The sequence below is a fragment of the Sesamum indicum genome, linkage group LG2 (genome assembly GCF_000512975.1).
Source record: "Sesamum indicum cultivar Zhongzhi No. 13 linkage group LG2, S_indicum_v1.0, whole genome shotgun sequence".
NCBI classification, from domain to species: Eukaryota; Viridiplantae; Streptophyta; class Magnoliopsida; order Lamiales; family Pedaliaceae; genus Sesamum; species Sesamum indicum.
This window is the reverse complement of record NC_026146.1, coordinates 1,459,049-1,469,354: the sequence shown is the minus strand read 5'-3', so window position 1 is coordinate 1,469,354 and position 10,306 is coordinate 1,459,049. Positions and strand designations below refer to the sequence as shown.

At 33.8% G+C, this 10,306-nt stretch overlaps 2 protein-coding genes across 7 annotated transcripts in view; both read left to right on the top strand.

The window, feature by feature from the left end:
• LOC105176773 (uncharacterized protein At4g37920, chloroplastic) overlaps positions 1 to 4,574 on the top strand; it is a 9,397-nt gene extending 4,823 nt beyond the window's left edge. The window contains exons 3-6 of the mRNA XM_011099680.2: positions 1,087 to 1,255; positions 2,702 to 2,946; positions 3,553 to 3,740; positions 3,983 to 4,574. Of these exons, the coding sequence (XP_011097982.1) occupies positions 1,087 to 1,255; positions 2,702 to 2,946; positions 3,553 to 3,740; positions 3,983 to 4,142 (762 nt within the window). The 3' untranslated portion in view covers positions 4,143 to 4,574. The remainder of the gene's footprint in view (positions 1 to 1,086; positions 1,256 to 2,701; positions 2,947 to 3,552; positions 3,741 to 3,982) is intronic.
• Positions 6,983 to 10,306, top strand: part of LOC105176739 — a 10,995-nt gene continuing 7,671 nt past the window's right edge. For 4 of the 6 annotated variants that reach the window (XR_848998.2, XR_848999.2, XM_011099669.2 and 1 more), the window contains exons 1-7: positions 6,985 to 7,287; positions 7,426 to 7,513; positions 8,327 to 8,426; positions 8,523 to 8,596; positions 8,712 to 8,783; positions 8,937 to 9,014; positions 9,525 to 9,649. Coding sequence is in view for 4 of the 6 variants with exons in the window: in XM_011099669.2 (XP_011097971.1) it covers positions 7,205 to 7,287; positions 7,426 to 7,513; positions 8,327 to 8,426; positions 8,523 to 8,596; positions 8,712 to 8,783; positions 8,937 to 9,014; positions 9,525 to 9,649 (620 nt within the window). In the remaining 2 variants the exon portion in view is untranslated. Of the gene's footprint in view, positions 7,288 to 7,425; positions 7,514 to 8,326; positions 8,427 to 8,522; positions 8,597 to 8,711; positions 8,784 to 8,936; positions 9,015 to 9,524; positions 9,650 to 10,306 lie in introns of all 6 variants that reach the window. The other 2 variants (XM_011099654.2, XM_011099662.2) reach the window with 2 other exon arrangements.

Below are 10,306 nucleotides of genomic sequence, written 5' to 3'. Positions count from 1 at the left end.
TCCACCCAAATCCAAAACCCACCCCCACCCCCCCCCCCCCCCCAAACCACCATTTCATTTGCATTCTTCGAACAAAGAGGAAGACATCAGAAAACAATGGTCTGAAGAAGTAAAAGTAAGGTATAGGCAATGTTAATATATGGTCTTGGGAGTTTTTGAGTTGGTCACCTTTCCTTCTCCTTCATTTCCTCTTTTCTGTACTCTTAGAAAGCAAGGAAACTATGGTAACTACAGCTACGGCAACCCTATAAATTCACAAACTATGATAAATGGCCCTCGCCTCCCCCACCCCCCAACTACCCCATAATTACTAGAGCAAAGGCAGTTTAGGGCTTGAGCTTGGAGTTCGGCATGTGGAATCAATTTTACACCTAATAAGGGCAAACATGTTCCTATTTTGAAAATTGGTTATGAGGAAAAGTAAACAATAGATTATGTTTTATCCTATCAAAATAATATCTCAAAGTAAACTATCTATAATTAATCTTGGGCTTTTTTATTATACATTCAATTTACATTTAATTCAGATTTATCATATCACTCAATTATTCCAATACACAAAGTAAACAGGGCCTCATTTGAAATATTTTCTATCATTCTCATCTCAACTTTATATACATGCATGTATATAATGTTTTTTAATCATTATTCTTATAAACTAATAATCTATTTTTTCATAATACTTGATATGACATCACTAACAATTATAAATCAATAAAAAATATTAACTAATCAATTTCATTTAAGTACAAAATGTATTTCATTTGACACCAGTAACAATCAAATAATAAACTATCATCTTTATCAAATAAAAAAGTAATATTGATTTAACACCACTAACAATCCCATAAATTAAACCAAACGCATTCTGATTTCACATATAAACCTATACAAAATTGAAAACACGCATTTGTCACTAAAATTGGAAATTGAAATTGAAAACATAAACAAAAACGAAGAAATGTTCATCTACATTCTATTTTGTGCAGGAGGGTTGGTCATTTTCATATATCCTTATTTGACTTGTACTTTTTGAGATATAATCTCAAGCTCGTTTTGGCAATTAACCAAAAGATATTTATCCAGATTGATGAAGATATTAAAAGGCATAATGAGCTCCTTGATGCAATCCGAAAGTCACCATCTGAGGTTGGTCAAATTGTAGCCAGGCATCGTAAGGACTTCACAAAAGAATTCTTTGCCCATCTTCATACTGTGGCAGAATCATATTATGATAATCCAACAGAACAAAATGGTGAGAGTTCTATTTGGTTTCAAATGTAGTGTTTAACTACTTATAATAATGGTTTAGTTTCTTGGTATTGGAATGAGGAGAATCATATCTGAATCAGAATTAAAAGAACAGTAATTAGCAGATTTCTGTTCTTATGTGACGATTCTCTATTCTTTTATGATGTGATCAGTTATGTATCATTGATCATTTTTCAATTGAACTTGCATATGAAGATATCCCATGATAAGATGCTAGAATGTTTTTAATAATTTACAGAGGAAGTTGCATTTCCTTACCTCAAATATAAGGATTTTGGTTCTGCCAGTCCATGATTGCTCAATGGACAGCTCCCAGTTAATGAGAAATTTTCTGACCTCAATATTGGAGTGTCATCATCCAAACCTGTGCACTTCTTACTCAGTTGTGATTGAAATTGAATCCTTATTCCATATAATACATATTTTTAACAAACTGGACTCCTCATTTCCTCTATATGGACGCTATATTCCAATGAAGAATACTATTTTCAGGAAAATAAATTGGAGAAACCATGCTGAAATATGTAGTATGTTTGTAACTGATGCATATCTGACATCCTCTACTAAATTTATTCCCAGTTTTTTCTTGTCTTTTTCTTGTTGAATTATAGAATTTTCTCATACAACTGTAAAATCTCATAGTAACATCTTGCATTGTATCTTACAGAATTCATTTTTATGTGCATGCATTGTTTTGTGTTACCATTTTTTGTCCCCTTACTGTGATTAGATTATGTTTTCTTTTGACATGTATGCCACTTGTTGATCTCTTCAATGCAACAGTGTGCTGTTATGGCTAGGTAAGGAAATTGTTTAAGCCTTAAGATTTTGTAAGATGTCCTGCACAATTGTGTAGGATATTGTACTTTCATTTTCAGTTAATGTGTTTCTGGCCTTTCTTCTTGTGTTTCCTTAATCTACTTCGAGAAAATCAACCTGTGCCGCGGCATTGGCTGACGGATATTTCCCTTTAATCTATGCCTTCACAGTATTATGGGGAATTGTCAGTTTACTTCCCGTTGTTCATCTTCTCTTTGGTTATGTGTTTTAAACTTTTAGTAGCCCGTCGCTTGTAGATTTATGCACTAATAGTACATCTCTTTCTCTTTTGGTTGTCCGGTCTGTTTCCCTTTTTCCATATATTTCTTATTAGTTTGATCTGCAATTAATTTCCGACTTTCAGTTATAATTTTAAATTCTATATTGTTGTGACTCTTGGCCATGCAGCAAGTTGATTGCTCCAAAATTAATGTAATTTGGTTTCAGGATCAAGTTAATACTTTTAAGTGTGTGCATGCCTTTTATGAAATACTTGCTTCCCACGAATGTGTCTTGTTGATATAGTGAATAGTGGAGTTGTAATCTGTCTTTATAATTCTAATATTGGATAAATCATGCTGTTAACATTTCCCTCTTCCTGGATGTCTAGCTGTGGCAAATCTTCGGAGTGTGTGCTTAGCTGCTGTAGAAGCGTATGATACTGCAACTGAAAATATAGAAGCGCTAAATGCTGCAGAGTTGAAATTACAAGATATAATCAACTCTCCTTCTGTTGATGCTGCTTGCCGGAAGATTGATAATTTGGCAGAAAAAAATCAACTTGATTCTGCACTGGTTCTCATGATCACAAAAGCTTGGTCAGCTGCCAAAGAATCAAACATGATGAAAGATGAGGTAAACTCATTGCCCACCTCAATGGAGATTATTTTTTTAATTTCTTGTAGTACATATTAAGATAACTGATGTAGAGAAATGGAATAAAGGGGAAAAAGGATAGTGCAGGAGAGACCCCAATTTCCTTTTACATGCACATTCATTTATCATAAGTTTTAAATGGCATGCACATCTGATTTTCACAATGACATTGAGGTTGAAATCAATTAGCAGAAGTAGCTGTAAACAGGGACCATTTCCCCCCCACTAGTCTACTACTATACTTTACCTTCTCCTTATGGCTAAAATACCTCCTGTCGGCCGATTGCATTACCTGGTGATAATATTACGCCAACTTTCTCCTTCTGCCCACAGCTGATACCCTCAACTTCTGAGGCCTAAGGTCACCTCCAGGAGTAAAAGTGGTAATACAGCTGATCATCGCAGCATAAAACCAGTGAACTAGTTTTGTCTGCAGACTTGAGGAGATGCAATTCATTCTGAATGTTAATTCAAATCATTTGGAGTTCATTCTTTGTATAGCTCCGTTGGTTATGGTTCAGCTGCAACCTGAAATAAATGGCTTCACTGATTATTTTCATTTACTATATATTTTGTTCCTCGCAGGTGAAAGATGTACTATTCCATTTATATAAAACAGCAAGAGGTAATCTTCAGAGGCTGATGCCAAAAGAAATTAGGATACTGAAGTATTTGCTTACAATTGAAGACCCTGAAGAGCGGATGAGTGCTTTAAAAGATGCTTTTACCCCAGGAGAAGAACTTGAAGGGCAGGATATAGACTGCCTTTACACGTACGTATTTGAACCTTAACTATGCTGCCACCTTTTTTAATAAACAAAAAGGAATAAGAAAAGAGAACAATGCATGAAAACTAAACAAACTAGATTCAGACTGTAATTTAATATTCTATGGCTATTACATGTGAGTTGCCTGACTGAGGAAAGTTGTGATCATTTGCTTTTTCTCTTTTATACTTCTTTTGTTCCCTATCCTCTCTGCTTATGTAGCATGATAATATTCATTATTCTAACAGGACGCCTGAGCAACTGCATACCTGGATTAGGACTGTAGTGGATGCATATCATTTCAGCAGAGAGGGCACTCTCATAAGAGAAGCCAGGGATCTAATGAACCCAAAGCTTGTCCAAAAAATGGAAGAATTAAAAAAGACGATCCAAGATCAGTTCATGTGAGCTCCATCCACCGTTCAAGTCTGTCCAGCTGCCGTACTTCAGCGCCAGTTTCATGATACCATGGAAGACTACGATACTGAATACCTAGTCGCAAATATTGACATTGACTGGGTAAGATACCATTGTTGCATTGTAGAGATGACACATGCAGGATTACAATAACCTTGTAGGAAACTTGTTTTCTGGTATGATGTGCGCTTCAGTTTAGCTTCTCTATCTAAATACATTTCTGAGCAGAGTGCAGCGAGAGGAAGTAATGGAGGACACCACATGGTACATAGTCTTCGTCATGCAAATGGAACAAAATCACAAACTTAGTAGGTATTCTAGCTTTCTGTACATACGGATGTTTAAATATTATTCAGAAAATCCATTCATTTATGGGATGGTTAGACAGACTTCTTGAGGTTTGCTTATAAGCAAACCCACTTTCTTGATTTTGAAAAATTATACGCAGGCTTTGTTAGCAAAATCGGGCCCAAAAAAGTAACTGAAAATTTTAAATCTCTATTTTACCTTCTGGGGAATTCGGCCAAAAAGATCAATCTAGAAAATAAAGTATTGCATGAACGAATACATCTCTTAAATTTGAAAATATAAGAAATATCTTTCCATCTCTTCTTTCCCTGTTCTCTTGTCCAATTTCCACCCTTTTTCACATACTTGAGGCTCTATCCACTTCAAAAACTTGACTCCATTTTTTCCTACAATTAAAAAGTAAAATAGTTTATATACAATTCAAGAATATTGACTTACATCCCCATTTTGCAATATGTTCACGCCGAATGTACGGACAGGCTAGATTGTGAAGATTTGGGTTTGGGACCTTACAGTCATTGTATATATCAATACATCAAAATTCAGCAGATATGTAAATATTGATGTGTATGGGAGTTTAGCAAGACCACAATATTTACGAAAATTTTAAGATTGAAAGACGACTAAACAACAAAATATGGGTTAACACTCTGATGGTTCAACATGTATTTGAATTATCGAGTAAATAATCGGAAAAACTTAAAAATAATTAATGTAAGAACAATGGTGTAACAATCGAACTTGATAAAATATCGAGATAAAACTATAATAATTATGTGGAGTACGAAAAGGGGCAAGTGACTTGTTGAAAATCGAGAGAAAAAAGTGTGAGAGAGTGAATGAAACTTGTTACTAAAAGTTGTTTTAACGTATGATATATTGTTTGAACGTTGCATGAATAAGCTAACAAAAAAATGGATTATGATTTGCACTTATTTGGATGAAGATATGGCCATTTAAAAAAGTCATGGAAAGTTAACCTGAGTTTTATGATTCTCTTTTAACTGTTGTTGTCAGGTTGGCCACCACAAATCTAGGAGAGTTTGTTGGATATTTTTCAGCATGATATGTCCTAAGGTGATTGGAGTATCCTTACGGTCGGGGAGTCATCTTGTTGAACTAGATTCATTTTAGACGTGTTAGGTTAGTGTTAAACTTTAAAATTATGGGGCTTAATACTTTGCTCATGGCCAGCAGGATCAGATCTATTGGGCTGCTTAGTAAGCATAGATTAGGAGAAATTCAAGGTCTATAAAATTAAAACTAAACTCAAACCCAATTAAATGGACCAAGCTCGATTTGAATGTGAATGACCCCCCTTTACTAATCTCAATTGCCCATCTTTAGATCTTACAGATATGAGTTGGAGGCAATATACAACTGATAAGGGTAAATTACATCAATACTGCTGAGATTTGACATAATTACAATTACATTTTTGTTAGATAAAAAATTACATTTATCCTCCTTGAGGTTTGTTCCGTCTTATATTTAACTCCATCAGTAATGTTCCGGTGAATTTATCACATGTTATTTTCGAAATACTCCTGATAAAAGGTTTGACTATGATTCGACCAACTTTTCAAACGAAAATACTCTTTGGACCAAATTGTAATGTTTTAAAATATCGAGGGAGTTAAATTTTGTGGCTCACATCTTTGTACTTAATGTAATAATTTTTTTTGCTAAACTAGCAGTTTTTGTCTATTAAATATTACAAAGATTATCTTATATATTAGGGTGAATTACATCCACATTCCCTGAAATTTAGGATAATTACAAATACATACTTGTTAGATAGGAAATTACAATTACCCCCTTGAGGTTTTTAAAACATTACAATGCTTGCAAAAAAAAAAGTATTCAAATACAAAGAAACTCTTCATTTATGTGGCAAAAAAATAAAAAATTAATTTTGAAAAAGACTAAAAACTCCTTAAACAAAACTTCATTAGGAGAGTAAATGTAATTTTCTATCTAATAGGGATATATTTATAATTATATTAAACCTCAAGGGGTGTGAATGTAATTCACTCTAATATATAAGATCATCCCCACAATATTTAATGGACAAAAACGGTTAGTTTAGCAAAAAAAATAAAATTTTATGTATAAGTGCAAAGTATGTGAGATCATAACATTTAACCCCTTAATATTTTCAAACCATTACAAGTTGATTAAAAAGGGTATTTTTATCTGAAAAATTGGTCAAATCATAATAAAAATTTCTATCAGGGGCATTTTTAGAATAACATGTGATGAATTCAACGAACCCTATCGGTGGAGTTAAATATAAGACGGAACAAATTTCATAGAAGGTAAATATAATTTTTGATGTAATAAAGATGTATTTATAATTATGTCAAACTTTAATGGGTGCTGATGTAATTTACCCTAAATATAAGTTAAAGCAATTTGCTATAGTTTTATTTTAAAGGGGTCAAAAGTAAATAATCGTGAATTATACGCTTTGAAGGGTTATTTTGTTACCTAAATAATATAAGCACGAAATAGTAATTGTTATGCGATTGTGTTGGAGACGTATTAGAATGAGGCTATGAGCTACACGTCAAGTCCGGAATTCAAAAGCTTTGCCACTCCTGATTTCTGTACTCAGTTCATGTTTACCAATTTGTATAACCTAATTCCTATTCCGATTGAAGGAGTTTGAAGTTCCATAAAAATCCCCCAAAAGGAATTGCAGAAAGAGGTTCATATTTTCGTTGGTTTTCTTTGCTCAGGTGATGACGACGAAGAAAACTAACACTTGTGCTATATGCGAGAGCTCCAATCTCGCTTCTATTTGCCCAGTTTGCGTTAATTTCAGGTCAATTTTGTCGTACTACTTTGTAAAAATTCAGTTTAGATGATTGTATATTAAACATTGCTTGTTTTCTGATGGATTTTTTTTGTGGAGAGTTTTTGATCTGCTGAATTGACGTGTGTTTGGTGCGGCTTTGTTCAGATTGAACGAGTATAATTGTAGTTTGAAGGTATTGAAGAGTAAGAGGGATGCGCTGTACTCAAAACTGACTCAAGTTCTCGTCGCTAAGGTACATGTGAAAGTGGACTCTGGATATTTTCTGTTTGCATTTAGTTTGCTATTTGATTGTAATCTGCTTAATGAGTTGGTTATACTTGTAATGAGTACTAACGCAAGAATCGGGGGTTCAGTGAGGTACTCCCTAATGAACAATCTCTCGGGTATGTTAGATGTAGTATTTATTTATTTTTTCTCTTAGCAGTTTTCATTGCTCAATCAGGTTTACGATTAACATTTGTGCTTGAATGTGATCGACTAATCTTTAGTTTTCTGATTAAATGAGTGAAAAAAGCTAATCGGATTACTGATTTAGTACTATATCTCTATCTTTATTTACTAAATAGTCTATGGGTGTATGCTCGTGCATTTAAAAAATCTAAGTATTTATAGATTATCAGTGATTATACAGATAATTGCAGCCTAGTTATACAGAAGTTTCATGAGGTGGAAGTGGATGTTGAACACCAAAATTTCCTATTATATCTTTTTATTTCTTTGTTTTTTGTGAAACTTGTATGTATAATCACAGTGAACTTCGTTATTTTGTGAGGCTAAGTTTAGAAGGCAATAGGTTATCTTTGTGAAACTTGTAAGAGAGTCTGATTTGAGTGATTGTGAAAATCAAAATTGATTTACGTTGATTTCTGTTTCATGGAATACATATTCGGCCTGCTCAGAAAATTTTTTATGAGCATGCTTCATGCTATTTCATCTTGGTATTGGTTCTTGTGTTATGTTTTATTTTCCTAGACATTCTGATTTCTGTGATGCTGTTGATTTAAACTCTTCAGTTGCTTATTTGATCAGTTTTGCATCCTTTTAGGGCAAGGCTGATGATCAACACAGTTGGAGGGTGCTTCAAAATGAAAAACTGGCAAGGTTGAGAGATAAGCTCCGACTTCGTAAAGAACAAGTTGTACAAGGTCGACTATTCCTTACTTGGTGATATTCTATTTTCCTTGTATACAGCAGTCACAACTCTGGCTTATGTTACCGTTGAGATAATTGATTATTTGCAGGGAAGGCTAAGATTGAGAAGATGTCTCATGATCTAAAAGTCAAATATGAAATGCTTGAATCAGCAATGAATATGGTAGTACAGATTATCTTCTTTAACTTTTGATTAGTTGGTTTTAGCTCAGATGTCGCTTTTTATTTGGTTCTGTTCCTAAGTAATGAACAGATTTCTGTTTCATCTGTAATTGCAGTTGGAAAAGAATCGCGTGGAACAAATTGAGAAATATTATCCTAATCTTATCTGCACACAGAGTTTGGGACATGTGAGAAATTTTGTTTGAAATTAGTTCTTTATCTGTTTGGTTACAAGTTTCTGAAGAGCATAATTTGGAATGTTTTTTCTAGTTTGTTTTGAAAAAGTTTCTTAATCTGCTGTTTCTCAAGTAGAATAATGCTCTAGGAAATCTGAATTTCAGATGGCAATTACCTCTGAACGCCTTCACAAACAATCCGTCATCATAAAGCAGATATGCAAGTTGTTCCCCCAGCGCCGGGTACTTCCAGAAAACTGTCTATTGTTATGCTGTGGCCATATTATTTATGCCTTAGCTGTCATGCACTTACTATAACAGATCTTGGAATTTCTTTTCCATCATTAATATTTCAAATTTCTATAAGGATTGGTGTTTCTAGTTCTCCTAAACTATGTTCGAACTGTAATTTTGTTTATGATCTTGAACGCCCAAAACCCTGTCATAACAATCTGTTAGGCAAACTTGTTTTGGATCAATGTTGGTAGATTTTCTTAAATTAAATCAATTTATGACTTCACATAAGTTAAGCTTTACTTTCTCAAGGCTCACTAATAAAATTTTTGGCCAAAATTTGCCTAGAAAGTGAATTGGGCTTGTTTGTCGAGCCATCTGCATTGTCCTGTGTGTTGATATCTGAATGCTTGTTGATGTGTCCTCTATAATTTGTTCAAGCAATCATGACATCAGCTTTCTTTGATGAGGTGTTGGTGGTTCCTTCAGCAGCAGTTAACTTTTATTGCTTTCTTGCAGGTGATTGTAGAAGGGGAGAAAAAGGATGGACACAATGGCCCATATGATACAATCTGCTATGCACGCTTGCCAAGAGGCTTGGATCCCCACTCCGTTCCATCTGATGAGCTTGCAGCATCTTTGGGGTAAAACTCGAATCTATATGTGTTTACTGATCATTTTGAATGAATTTTTTATACAAAGTATGAGATCCTATGTCTTCTCTTAGTTGCTTTAATATATTGATATCTCCGAGCTATACTTCTTTGCGCCACGTTGATTAATAACCTTATTCTATCTTAATTTTGTTGTATTTGTCATTCATTCTTGGCTTATCCTTACTATATTTCCATTCTTTCGTTCTATTTTGGTCTTTGATAGGTGGGTATTTGGACTTATCATCCTAACTATTGTTTTCAGTTAGTTTTCTCTTTAAACAAAAACCATTGGCATCTAGTGGGGTTTGGCAGGTGCTATTTCTGCTTCATGTAGTTTAGATAAACATGAAGTAGTTCCTTGGGGTTTTTTGTTCATGATTTGCCTAACTATAAAAACATGAAATAGTTAGTTAGGGGGCTGACATAGCTGTGAAATTACCAGGATGATACTGTAGTAACAGTTGGTTGATCTGTGGGTCTTTTCTCATATGACTTGTTATTCTGAAAATTTCTTTTACTGGATGGATAAATTTTTTGGTCTAAATAATAGTTTTTGGTAATTGCTCAGATATGTATATTTATTTAGCCATCCAACTCAAACTTGTAGGTAAAATAGTTATACTAAATTTGAAGTCTTGGTTATAT